Source organism: Remersonia thermophila, chromosome 5, assembly GCF_042764415.1.
Source record: "Remersonia thermophila strain ATCC 22073 chromosome 5, whole genome shotgun sequence".
Taxonomy (NCBI): domain Eukaryota; kingdom Fungi; phylum Ascomycota; class Sordariomycetes; order Sordariales; family Chaetomiaceae; genus Remersonia; species Remersonia thermophila.
Window position 1 is genome coordinate 2,173,654 of NC_092221.1, and position 12,123 is coordinate 2,185,776.

At 63.4% G+C, this 12,123-nt stretch overlaps 5 protein-coding genes across 5 annotated transcripts; 2 read left to right on the plus strand and 3 right to left on the minus strand.

Moving 5' to 3' along the window:
* Nucleotides 1–215: 215 nt before the first annotated feature.
* Nucleotides 216–1,345, plus strand: VTJ83DRAFT_5820 (uncharacterized protein; the record flags this gene model as incomplete). Its single annotated transcript, XM_071012463.1, has 3 exons — nucleotides 216–399; nucleotides 461–541; nucleotides 612–1,345. 3 exons carry the CDS (start codon nucleotides 216–218, stop codon nucleotides 1,343–1,345), a joined length of 999 nt encoding a protein of 332 aa, XP_070865195.1.
* A 779-nt stretch (nucleotides 1,346–2,124) lies between these two features.
* VTJ83DRAFT_5821 (uncharacterized protein) lies at nucleotides 2,125–4,635 on the minus strand (the record flags this gene model as incomplete). Its single annotated transcript, XM_071012464.1, has 6 exons — nucleotides 2,125–2,612; nucleotides 2,785–3,457; nucleotides 3,540–3,618; nucleotides 3,691–3,779; nucleotides 3,857–3,975; nucleotides 4,068–4,635. 6 exons carry the CDS (start codon nucleotides 4,633–4,635, stop codon nucleotides 2,125–2,127), a joined length of 2,016 nt encoding a protein of 671 aa, XP_070865196.1.
* Nucleotides 4,636–5,215: 580 nt separating this feature from the next.
* On the minus strand, nucleotides 5,216–6,417 carry VTJ83DRAFT_5822 (uncharacterized protein; the record flags this gene model as incomplete). Its single annotated transcript, XM_071012465.1, has 2 exons — nucleotides 5,216–6,255; nucleotides 6,312–6,417. 2 exons carry the CDS (start codon nucleotides 6,415–6,417, stop codon nucleotides 5,216–5,218), a joined length of 1,146 nt encoding a protein of 381 aa, XP_070865197.1.
* A 474-nt stretch (nucleotides 6,418–6,891) lies between these two features.
* On the plus strand, nucleotides 6,892–8,974 carry VTJ83DRAFT_5823 (uncharacterized protein; the record flags this gene model as incomplete). Its single annotated transcript, XM_071012466.1, has 2 exons — nucleotides 6,892–7,009; nucleotides 7,080–8,974. 2 exons carry the CDS (start codon nucleotides 6,892–6,894, stop codon nucleotides 8,972–8,974), a joined length of 2,013 nt encoding a protein of 670 aa, XP_070865198.1.
* A 326-nt stretch (nucleotides 8,975–9,300) lies between these two features.
* Nucleotides 9,301–12,106, minus strand: VTJ83DRAFT_5824 (uncharacterized protein; the record flags this gene model as incomplete). The annotated part of the gene is made up of 5 exons (XM_071012467.1): nucleotides 9,301–9,459; nucleotides 9,758–11,104; nucleotides 11,209–11,736; nucleotides 11,865–11,943; nucleotides 12,060–12,106. 5 exons carry the CDS (start codon nucleotides 12,104–12,106, stop codon nucleotides 9,301–9,303), a joined length of 2,160 nt encoding a protein of 719 aa, XP_070865199.1.
* Nucleotides 12,107–12,123: the final 17 nt, after the last annotated feature.

A 12,123-nucleotide genomic window follows, 5' to 3' on the forward strand; every position in this document is an offset into this window, starting at 1 on the left:
CGAGGAGCTCCGGCGCCGTCCTGTTCGCCTATAAGAAATCCTTCATCCTCCCCTCCTCCCACCCTCCTCTTTGATCCTCTATCAACCAACGCCCACTCGGCAGAGATCAACAGCCATCCAACCTCCCCTCTGCAGCGATCCAGGCGTTCTAGATCCCGCTTCTTCCCTCACAACCTCCTTCAACCTCACCCTCTTTTCCCTCTCGGCCTGTCAAAATGGGCGGAAAGACCTGGTCCCGCCACGAGGAGGTGGTCTTTTGGCGCCAGCTGATCCCGCACACGGCCAAGCGCCTCGGCGATGACCGCAACAACGAGGAGCGCGATTGGAACTGGGTCGCCGAGCAGATGCAGGCCATCATGGGCGACACGGCCCGTCGCCAGTACACTCACCTCTGCGTCTGTAGGTTTTCTCCCCGTGTCGTTCCGTCTGGTTTTGGCCAGCAATCCGCTGACAGAACCAGCTGAGCACTACTTCCAGAACACTTGTCTGGGCAACTTTTCTCCGAACGTCGGCAAGCTGCACAAAAGGTACTACAAGTTTGGTACGTCGCCCTGCCGCTTTCTGCTTCCCGTGGCACATTTGTGAAAGGCTAACGCGCGCCGACGCCTTAGAGCAAGAGCTTAAAGCCAAGCACGCCGCTGCCCGCTTGGAGCTGGAGGAGCACAAGAAAAAGGCCGCCGCCGCCACGGAGGAGACCAAGGGGCCCGCGAAAAGGGAGGATGATTTCGACGACGCCACCGACACCGACCACGAGTCCGACTCCAAGCACAGCGGCGTCGACATCAAGATGGATCTCAAGGAGGAGGCGAAGCCTGTGATCAAGGAGGAGGTGAAGCCCGCAGTCAAGGAGGAGGACGACAAGTCCCTCGTCAAGGTCAAGACCGATGTCGGCATTCCCTCGGCCGCCACGTCGGTCAGCCCTCCGACGTTTTTGGTCCTCACCCCGCCTGCCCCCTCGACGGTTACCGCCGTCAAGAGCGCTACGCCCTGCCCCGACGGCACGGGCACGCGCAACGACCACGCGGTTGGGAACCGACAGTGCCCCGCGGCTCCCTTCCACAGCCAGCACCCCGCCTCCCACGGCCACTCCCCGGCGACACAAGCAAGCTTCTGCCGGTCTGGCGACCAACATCCGGCCCCCCACCGCTACCACCACTACCACCACAACGAAGCTCGCTACCAACCCCCTTTGTATCCGTACAACGCTCACCAGCATCGCTCGATGGCCGCAGAGGAGGATGAGAGCGACAACCTCTTTGTGGCCCAGCAGCCTGCTTCGTGGGCGCACGGTTCCGCGGCTCTCCTCGGGGATGAGTACGATTACGGCCACTGTCGCTACTGCTGAATGCTGGGAATGGGTTCTTGGCTTTTTTTCGGGACGGAGAAACATGGGCAGGGGAAGTGGGTACGGGCTTCGGGTTGCTGGGCGTAGTACAGTCGGGATCAAGGAACCGGTTCACGACGGGACATGGCAACGCTGGGACGTGGCAGGAGGTTGGACCGTTCGCTACGACGCTACGTAGACAGGCATAGGGAGAATCTTAGCTCACACTGCCTTTTCTTGTCTTTTCTTTTCTTTTCTTTTTTTTTTTTTTCTTTGTCTTTTTCATTGACGTGACCTTGGCCACGAGGTTATGGCTCAGAACGCATGTGCAAGGGGGCCGTCCGCGTGGACAAACGATGCATTCTTCTACATGTTTAGGCCTGAGGGAGGGCCTTTGACCATTGCTTTCTGACAGCGATTCTCCCCCGTCTGTTCCCGCAAATCTTGGTCAAGCGTGTCCAACAAGTAAATGTCTCTGCCGGACTGCCTCCGGTTGTGTTGTTGAGCTCAAACGGGCATGCCCGGGCGCCGAGAACGGAAAATGTGGGCCGTCGGCTCCGGTTGGCGTGGGAAGAACCCAGGACCCGGGATCCGGGACTCGGCACGCGGGTGGGGGGGAAGGGGGGGGGGCGGGGTCGCCTCCATCTCCGACCTCGCCCCTATCCATCTTTAAGTCATGTTCTCGTATAGTTTTACGCTCACTCGTGATTTGTTTTCATACAAGTTCACCGACGCCGCATTGTTGTCTACCCGGCGGCTTTCTCGCCGCCGTTGGGTCAGACAACATGCCCTCTTCTTCCCTAGCCACGGCTCGTTCGATTCGTCCCGTGCCCTAGGCCCAGGCACCCCGCAATCTTGAAAAACACGTCGATGTTGTTATACGTCCCGCCAAAGTCCGCCTGGCACGGCCCCATGGCGTACACGGGCACGTCGGTCAGCGAGTGCACGCCCTGGAGCTGGTCCGTCGGGAGCGTGCCGTTGACGAGGAAGCCCTCGGTCTCTCTCGCGTAGGCCTGCCCCGGCCCCCCGATGTAGGCCGCCGCGCGAGGCCGCGGGCCGACGCCGTGCGACTCGCGCATGTCCGGGTGGGCCACGACGCCGGCGGCCAGGACGTACCGCGGGTCCCAGTTGAGCGGGAAGTTGGGCCCCGTGCCGTAGCTCGTCCCCGCGGGCGGCGGGAGGACGTACTGCGACAGGCCGGAGCGCTCGTACACGCCGATGGCGTTGCGCTTGGAGCGAGGGTCGGTCTGGGCGGCGGCGTACTTGGTGTCGGAGCTTCCAAAGACGTCTTGCGCGCGGGTGGGGGGGAGGAGAGGGGAAAGGTGAGGTTAGCGGCCAGGCGTTACGGATTTGGATCATCATCATCATCAGGGTCCTTTTGGGGCGCGGGGGTCTGTTCCCCTCCCCCTCTTCTTCTTCTTCTTCTTCTTCTTCTCCTCCTCCTCCGTGGGACGACTCACCAAAGCCGTGGCCGTGGTCGGCCGACACGACGATCAGGGTATCGTCCAGGATGCGCATCTGCTCAAGCTTTTGGATGGTGGCGCGGATGGCGTCGTCCAGCTCCAGCAGCTCGCCCAGCGCGCGGTCGTAGTCCATGGCGTGCATCTGCTTGTCGATCGAGGCCGCCTCGGACATGAGGAAGAAGCCCTTGCTGCCGCCGCGCGCGTGCAGCACGTCGATGGCCTTGAGCGTCATGTCCTTGAGGCCCGGGATGTCCTTGGCCGGGCCATTGGCGCCCGAGGGGTGGTTGTTGAGCGAGTTGACGTGGTCCGGGAAGATGTGCCGGTCGAGCCACACGGGGAGCGTGCCTTTGCAAAAGATGCCCAGGGCCTTCTTGTTGTTGGGGGCCGACAGGAGCGCCGTCCGGTTCCAGCTCACGCTGTACCCCTGGTTGGCGAACTCTTGGTAGTAGTCCTTGCCCTGGAAGGAGCCCGGACCGGGGATGAACTGCTCGGCGCCGCCGCCAAAGTAGACGTCGGGCCCGCCGGTCTTGGTCCAAGAGTAGTTCCGCACGCCGTTGAGCGCCTGATCCACCAGCACGCCCAGCGTCGAACGCCTTCGGGAGTGGCCGGTGAGCGCCGTGGGCGTGGCGTCGGAGATGTGGGCCGTCGATACGGCGCCCCACGCAGAGCCCTAGGGAAACAGGTCGCCGTTAGAACTTGGAGCCGCTCGCAACAAAAAAGGGCTGGCGGATACGAGCGGCGTCGGGACGTACCCAGATGCGGCTCAAGAGCTCGACAATGGTCTCGACCTTGGGGTCATCGTGCGGGTCCGGGGACGAGTCGGCATAGACGCTGCGTTGCAAGGGCCGGTCAGCCAACGAACTCAGCCTGTCCAACGCCGGTTTCTTCCTTCATCCAACGCACCCTAGAGCGTCCACCGAGCCCTTGTGGCCGCTGTACAATGCAGAGGCCGAATTGGCGCTGTCGGTGATGAACGTGTCGATAGAGTGCGTCTACAAAGCCGGTCAGCAACAGAAGCCGTCGTTGTTGTCGTCGTCGTCGTCGTCGTCGTCAAACGATGAGCGCTCACCATCTGATGTCCCAGGACCGGGAACCCGTCGAGCGCGAGGAGGCTCTGGTATCGGCCATTGACGGTCTTGTGCGCCAGCAGCCGCGCCGCCGTGATCATGTTGGTGGTCATGCCGTCGCCTACGATCCGGTCCGTCCGTCAGCACCACCTCGTCCGCGTTGCCTTGTCCATTTCGCTCCAGGCAGGAGCTGGAGCGGCGGGACGAGCGTACCGATAAAGAAGATGACGTTTTTGGCCTTCTTCTTGGTCGCCAGGGGCCGCACCGTCCACGTTGCCGTCGTGGTCTTCTTCTGCCCGCCATACGTATACTCCAGGTTGACGACGTAGTCGCCCGGCTCGTACAGCGCCACGCGGCGGTAGGCACGGGACGCCACCCGCACGACCGACGGCTTCCTGGCGTCTCGCGCAAACAGGTCCTCGTACCATGAAAAGGTCCACGTTTCGAGGGCGGGCTCCGTCTTGCGCCCGAAGAAGGCGGCGATGCTCTCGGGGGACGTTCCTTTGCCTTTGCCTTTGCCTTTCCCGCCGACCTTGGTAATGGTGGCCTTGAAGTTTGCATCGGGCACGGCGTTGGGAACGGCCGCCTCGGAGCCGTTTTGGGGGGCGTGGATCTCGAAGCGAATGTCAAACTCCTGGCCCGGGAGGAAGTCCTGCTGGTCCGGCGGGAGGATGCAGCCGAGGTCGGGACAGGTGCCGAGGCGCTGAAAGGTCTGGCCGGCAACGCCCGGCAGCGAGGCGGCCAGGCAGGCTGCGGCCACGGCGCAGGTTTGTAGCAGCATTTCTGGTCGGAGGTCCCGTAGGGTTGCGACACGAGACGGCCACGAGCGCTGCCTCTGGTCGCCACCGACGGCCTCGACGGGGGAGATTTATAGGCCGCCGCCGATTGCCCAACGCTTGCTTCCTCGACCCTCCGCCCCGTCACCGCCCGCATGGCCCAAGAGCACGTTGTGAGTCGACACGTCGAGGATCGACACCGATCTCCTGTAACAATTTCCTAATTCGGCAACTGACCGCAGCGCTCTCACATAGCTGTTACGTCCCATGCTCCGCACCACACCAGCGGGGCCCCCAAGCACGTGTCCTATGTCTCAGGGGTTTGGTTCCAAATCCCACCGTACAATTCCTTGGTTTCCCCCATTGGATTTGTGAAAGAGGTCGCGGGTTGTCGTTCGTTTGTCCGTTTCCATCATGCAAAAGCGACGGAATCCCTCGCCGGCCAGAACGTGCTGCGTCCGGTGGATCTGATTGGCGGAACACCATGTCACCCCGGGCTCTCCGCAAGACAACATGTGCCGGACCAGACAAGAGGCCGGGTGGACATCACAGAGCCGTCACCCTGGACAGGGAAACATTGTCGCCTTACAGGGCGCCTGGTGGACCTCCAGCCTGGTCCCTCCTAGGGAACCTTTGCGCACTCTGATCCGGCAACACGACTCCCAACCTCGTCAGCTCCTCCGCCAACCCCCACGCTTCGCTCTCATCCAGCTCCTCTCCCGCTCCCAAGCAGGACGAGTGGAACCATACCCTCGCCCTAACTCTCTCTTCTCCTTGTCCTTTTCTGCGGTCCAACCCGGGGCCCAGCCCTTCTACCAACCGTCGTATGTTCCCTCTCCTCACCCCGCCGCCCACAATCACCTCCACCTCTCTCCTCTTGGCTTCATCGCCGTGCGCCCCCGCAGCCTCGACGGAGCCCGCGGCGCCCAGCACCGCCTTCAAGCCCTCCAGGTTCCCCGCAGCAGAGCCGAGCCCGCCCGAGGTCAAAACCCCCTCGAACCCGCACGCCAGCACATCCTCCCACACCTTCTGGATCTGACATTCCGTTCCCCGGCCTACCGCATCGGCAGCAGCATCAGAAGCCGCAGCGGAAAGCAATTCGTCCACGGCGCGGTGCAAAACGCACGGGAACGGATCTGCCAGGTTGGTGAGGCGGCGGTTGACGGCGATGTCAAGGGCTAATGGCGATGGCGGTTGGGGCTGGGGCTGGAGTTGGCCCTCCTCGATGGGGTGCCGTCGGGTGGTGGCGACCAGTTCGGCAGCATGGCGTAACACCCCAAAGACGAAGCCGTCGCCGTAAGCGGGGTCAAGGAGGGAGGATTCGAGAAAGGCGCTCATCTCGCCAGCCATGGCACCAAGCTCCTGGGGGGTGTAGATGAAGTCTTGGAGGGGGGGCTGGCCGTCCGAGGAGGAGGGGGGATGAGTGGAAGGGAAAGAAGAGGGAGGAGGAGGAGGAGGAGGAGTAGAAAAATACCAAGAAGTAGAAGAGGGTGGTGGAGGTGGGGGGGGTTGGAAACGGGAAGGCCGGATCATGATGCGGATGGCTGGCCGGGAAAGGCCTGCTCGACGGAGAGCGTCGAGAAGGGTGCGCAGCTCGTCCAAGGTGGGCGTTGTTCCACCCTCGGCTGGAAGCTTGTCAGTATCTAGGTAGGCAAGATAGGTTCAAGACGTAATCACCTACCATAAGAGCCGGCACGGTTGAGCTCGAGCCGGGTGGCCCCATTCCGGACGGCTGCCACACCGGCGTCAGGCCCGAAGATGGGCACTTCCAATCGTGGGCGTTCCATGGCATGGCGTTTCTTTCCCCGTCACAGCCAAAGTTGGCGATGGTTTTAATGTTGATGGACGGGATGGCCCCCTGAACCCCCCCTCCCCCTGAACCCGGGGACGGGTGCCGAGCGACCTGGACGGGCCAGGAACGGAAGCGGGGCCATTTCGGAGAGGTGGGGTCATGCCAAGCCCGGAGAACCCAGGCCGGGCCCCACTTCGGCGCGTCATTGGATGGACCAGGACCGGTCAAGTCGTTTCTTCGCTTTGGCAACCGCGTGCCAATTGTTGACTTTTTCAACATCAACACCGGCCGGCTCTGGCCAACCCCTCGCCTACAGAAAACAAGCCAACAAACGACAAAGTACCGGTGCTTTGTTCTTCATTTTCTTTCATGGAAATGACCCCCGCCCGGATTGTCGGTCGCTGAGTCGCCTTCGCCTTCGCCGTCGCCGTCGCTGTCCTGGACCCTGTCCTCGTCCCCCGCCATCGCCATGGTCTCGTCGCAACCCAACATGGAACGCTTCCTTCGCGACTGGCGCCAGGATGCCCTGAACAAGGCGCAGTACGACTCGGCCATCTTCATCGGGGACAAGCTCCTGGCCCTGACCAGTACGAAGTCGCTTCATGCTCGGTGGTTTCCCCTTGGACGCGTTGCTGATCTGCCGCTGCTCCCGCCCAGAGGACGATAACGACGCCTTCTGGCTGGCCCAGGTTCACTTCGCCGCCGGCAACTACGCCCGCGCCCACGACCTCCTCGCCAAGCACAACCTCGTCGGCTCCAACCCCTCGTGCCGCTACCTCGCCGCCCACTGCCTGATCCGTCAGAACAACTACGCAGAGGCCCTGGCCCTGCTCGGCGAGCACACCCCGACCCACCTCTTCAGCACCGCCTCCAACACGCGCCGCAAGACGCACCGCACCGCCTCCCGCGGCACGAGGGCGGGCTCCCGAAACCCCGAGCGGCAGCCCGACGACCTGACCGAGGAGGAGTGGTCGACGCGGCGCTACGAGGCGGGCATGTGTTACCTCCGCGGCCTCTGCTACGCCAAGGAGAACGCCTTTGACCGCGCCAAGGAGGCCTACAAGGACGCGCTGCGCATCGACGTGCAGTGCTACGAGGCCTTCACCCAGCTCGTGCGCAACTCGCTCATGTCGCCCGACGAGGAGGACGAGTTCATGCAGTCGCTCGACTTCAACACGGTGCGCGCCCCCCGCGGCGGCGACGACCCGGAGCTCAAGACGGAGCCCGGCGACTACGTGCACATGCTCTACCAGACGCAGCTCTCCAAGTACCGCAACCCGCGCGCCTTCAACGTCGCCGTCGAATCCCTGTCTACCCACTACGGCCTGGCCGAGAACGCGGACCTCCAGCTGGCCCGCGCCGACCTCCTCTACACCCAATGCCGCTTCAAGGACGCCCTGGCCATCACGGCCGCCGTCCTCCGCGAGGACCCGTCCAACTTCCCCGCCTATCCCGTCCACCTCGCCTGCCTCTACGAGCTCAAGCAGACCAACGAGCTCTTCCTCGTCTCCCACGACCTCGCCGACAAGCACCCCGACAAGGCCTGCACCTGGCTCGCCGTCGGCACCTACTACCTCGCCACGGGCAAGATCGCCGACGCCCGCCGCTACTTTTCCAAGTCCTCCATGATGGACCCCACCTTCGGCCCGGCCTGGATCGGCTTCGCCCACACCTTCGCCGCCGAGGGCGAGCACGACCAGGCCGTCACGGCCTACTCGACCGCCGCGCGCCTGTTTACGGGGACGCATCTGCCCCAGGTGTTTCTGGGCATGCAGAACCACGCCATGAACAACCTGACGGCCGCCGAGGAGTACCTGCGCGCGGCCTACTCGCTGTGCCGCGCCGACCCGCTGCTGCTCAACGAGATGGGCATCGTCCTGTACCACCAGGACCGCCTCAAGGACGCCGCCAAGTTCTTCCGCCAGGCGCTGCGCGTCGTCGACGAGACCGAGGCCGACGCCCACGCCTGGATCGGCGTCCGCATCAACCTGGGGCACGCCTACCGCCGCCTGCGGCTCCTTGACGAGGCGCTCGACGAGTTTGACGCCGTGCTGCGCGACGGGGGCAAGAACGCCGCCGTCTTTTGCGCCAAGGCGCTGATCCTGCTCGACAAGGGCATGCCGGACGAGGCCGCCCGCGTGCTGCACGAGGCGCTGGCCGTGAACCCGCAGGACCCCATCGCCACGGAGCTGCTCAACAAGGCGCTCGAGGAATCGTCCCTCGGGGACCTGGCCGACCTGGCCGACGGCTTGGGCACGGGGCTGGACCTCGGCGGCCCCGGCGGCGACCATGACGGAGGCGGCGACGACGACGTGGCCCGGCACATGGACCAGTTCGAGATGGAGCTGGAGGAGCGCAAGATGGCGGCCAGGGCGAACCTGGAGAGGAAGGCACGCCGGGCTTCGGCCGGAGGGGGACGGGGAGGAGGAGGTGCCAAGGGAAAGGGCGTCGTCAGGGGGAACGCCCGAGGGGGGCTGGAACGGCACGGAGCCGCGGCCTACGAGGGGGACGACAAGGGAGATGTCGTGATGGATATGAGCGACGACTACTGAGCCTGCTTCCTGGCTCCGCATGTGCGCATCGGGCTGGAGGGACCCGAAAGGATGACCATGGGAAGCAAAGGACGTGGCTACCACATTGGTATTTGCATAGCGATGGCGCCGGGGGGGATCTGGATTCTCTTACGCGTAGGGCGAGAAGCGTGGTTGTGGCTGAGCATACATACCGGGTTACAACGAACGATTACTACCCAGGGTAGGGAAACGAACAACCAATGTATACAAATCTCTCGATACCTCCCCCCCCCCCTCCCACAAACAACAACTCCACCTTCCATGCCTCATGGCATGAATCCCTTGGAAGAGTGCTTCGGAAAGGCCTACAGCTTCTCCTTGGGCCCGACCAGCTTCTCCACCTCGGCGAATTGGTAGTAAAACTTGAGGCTCTCGGGATTCGCCAGCGTGCCGCTCGGCTTGATGATGTGTCCCGACACGATCTGCTTGACGGGCAGCTCAACCTTTTTGAGGTTGACGGTGGTCTACGGTAGAGAGAAGAGAAGCAGCAATGTCAGCAATTCTCTCTCTCTCTCTCTCTCTTGGAGGAGACGGTACCATGAAAAACAAAAACAAGACATGCACACAGAAAAAAAAAGAAAAAAAGAAAAAAAGAAAAAAAGAAAAAAAGAAAAAAAGAAAAAAAGAAAAAAGAAAAAAAGAAAAAAGAAAAAAAGAAAAAAAGAAAAAAAGAAAAAAAGAAAAAAAGAAAAAAAGAAAAAAAGAAAAAAAAAAGAAAAAAAAAAAGAAAAGAAAAGAAAAGAAAAGAAAAGAAAAACGTACCGGAATCTCGGGCGTCTCAAAAATGTACTTGGGCACGTGCCGCTTGCTCAAGTCCGCGGCGATGGCCTGCTTGATGTCGCTGGCGAGCTTGGCGTCAAAGGCGTGGCCGGGGCGCATCAGGACGAAGAGCAGGACCGACTCGTCGGCGTCGCGGGGGCGCCGCTGGCCGACGCACAGCGAGTCCTGCACGCGGTCGGCGAACCGCCGCTCCACGACGCCGTAGATCTCGGCCGACCCGAACCGCACGCCCGAGGGGTTGAGCACGCCGTCGGCGCGCCCGAGCAGCGTGAGGCCGCCCGTCGCCGGGTGCGCCACGCAAAAGTCGCCGTGCGCCCACACGCGCGGGAACCGCGCAAAGTAGGCGGCGTGGTACTTGGTGCCCGGGCGCGCGACGGCGACGCCGGGGCGCGGGGCGCCCGACGGGTCCGCGTCGCCCCAGAAGAAGCAGGGCATGTTGGGAAACGCCTGGGTCGCGACGAGCTCGCCGGGGGTTCCGGGCTCGACCTCGCGGCCGGGCTCGCCGTCCGGGACGGCCGGGTCGTAGACGGCCACGTGGATGCCGAGCGACGGGCCCTGGGTGCCGCCCACGTGGACGGGCTCGAGCGGGTTCAGGATGCCGAAGCAGCCGGCGATGTCGGTGCCGCCCGAGATGTTGCCGAGGTGGACGTGGGCGGGGAAGCCCTCGTCGTAGAACCACTCAAAGAGCTGGTCCGAGAGCACCATGCCCGTGCTGGTGACGGTCCGGAGGCGGGACAGGTCGGCCACCTCGCGCGGGCGGATCCCGAGCTTGGAGAGCTCAAACATCCACCGCGGGCTGATGCCGAGCTTGGTGACGCCGAGCTCGCCGGCCAGGCGCACGAGCACGGCCGGGTCGGGCTGGAACGGCGAGCCGTCGTACAGGATGGCGTGCCCGCCCAGGAACACGGCGCCGATGGAGGCGAGGTACATGATCCACCCCGTCGTCGTGTACTGCAGCGTGACGCTGTCCGGGCCGAGGCCCTCGTGCAGCCGGCCCTCCTTGAAGTAGTTGAGCAGGATGCCGCCGACCGAGTGCACGATGGCCTTGGGCATGCCCGTCGTGCCCGACGAGTAGCAGATGAGCATGGGCTCGTGGAAGGGGACGCGCACAAACTCGGGCCGGGCATCCTTCTCGGCCGCCGACAGGAACGACGCCCACGTCTCGGCCTGCGGCACCGCCGACACGTCGCGCGGCTCCTCGAAGCGCGGTATCGCGATGGCCCCCTGGAAGTTGGAGCACTCGCGCAGCCCGGCCACCACCTCGGCCATCTTGTCCCGCAGATCGACCGTCTTGCCGTTGTAGACGGCGGCGTCGTCCATGAACAGAAACTAGAAAAAGGGAAAAAAAAAGCCAAAAGAAGGAATCGCATCAGCCCATCGTCCATCCTCTTTCCGTTTTCCTCTTCTTCGGCATCGCCTCTCGCATCGCTCACCTTTGGATTCACCTGCACCGTCCTCTGCAGGATCCCCTTGACGCCCATGTCCGTCGAGCTGCTGCTAAACACGGCCCCGACCCACGCCGTCGCGAGCCACAGCACCAGCGAGTCGATGCTGTTCGCGCCGACGATCACCACCCGGTCCCCGCGGCCGACCCCCTTCCTCCTCAGCGCCGCCGCCACCTCGCCGGCCCTGGCCCGCAGCTCGCCGTACGTCGCCGTCCTCCGCGCGCCGCCGGGCCCGCTGCCCGTGCCGCCCTCGCGCACCTCGGTCACGGCCACGCGGCCGTCCTCCTTGTTGCGCACGCCGCGGGCGCCGGGGGCGGCCGGGTCGCGCACGTAGAGCAGGTTCTCGGCGTAGTTGAGGCGCACGCCCTCGAACCAGCGCGGCACGGCGTCGATGGGGAGGGACTCGTCGACGACGCGGGTGCAGGTCCCTTCGTGGACGAGGTGGGCGGCCTCAAAGACGGCGGACCAGAAGGCGGTGCGGTGGGAGAGGCTCCAGGCGTGGAGCTCGCGGAACGTCTTCAGGTAAAGAAACAACCCCCCCCCCCCCCCCCCAGGGCGTGTTAGCAGGCGTGCGGCTTCGGACCCGATAGCCATCTCCCGCTCGCGCGAAGCCAAAGAGGTGGGATCAAAGCGGATTGACGTACCTTGAGCTTCAGGTTATGCTTGCGGTTGACGTCCTGGAGGAATTGGTACATGGGAGTGCTCTCAGGGTTGGGATGCTCCCTGGCATGGGCGGTGTAAGTCCCGTCGGGTCAGTCCGTTTTGTTGAAGCACTTACACCAGACCCCGTCCAGAACAGAGAAAAGAAGAAAACGATGCTCCAATCATGATCAACTCACCAGAGCTTGCGCGGCGTCGATACCGCTTGGGTTTCCTGGCCAGCCATGTTGGATGTTGCCGTCG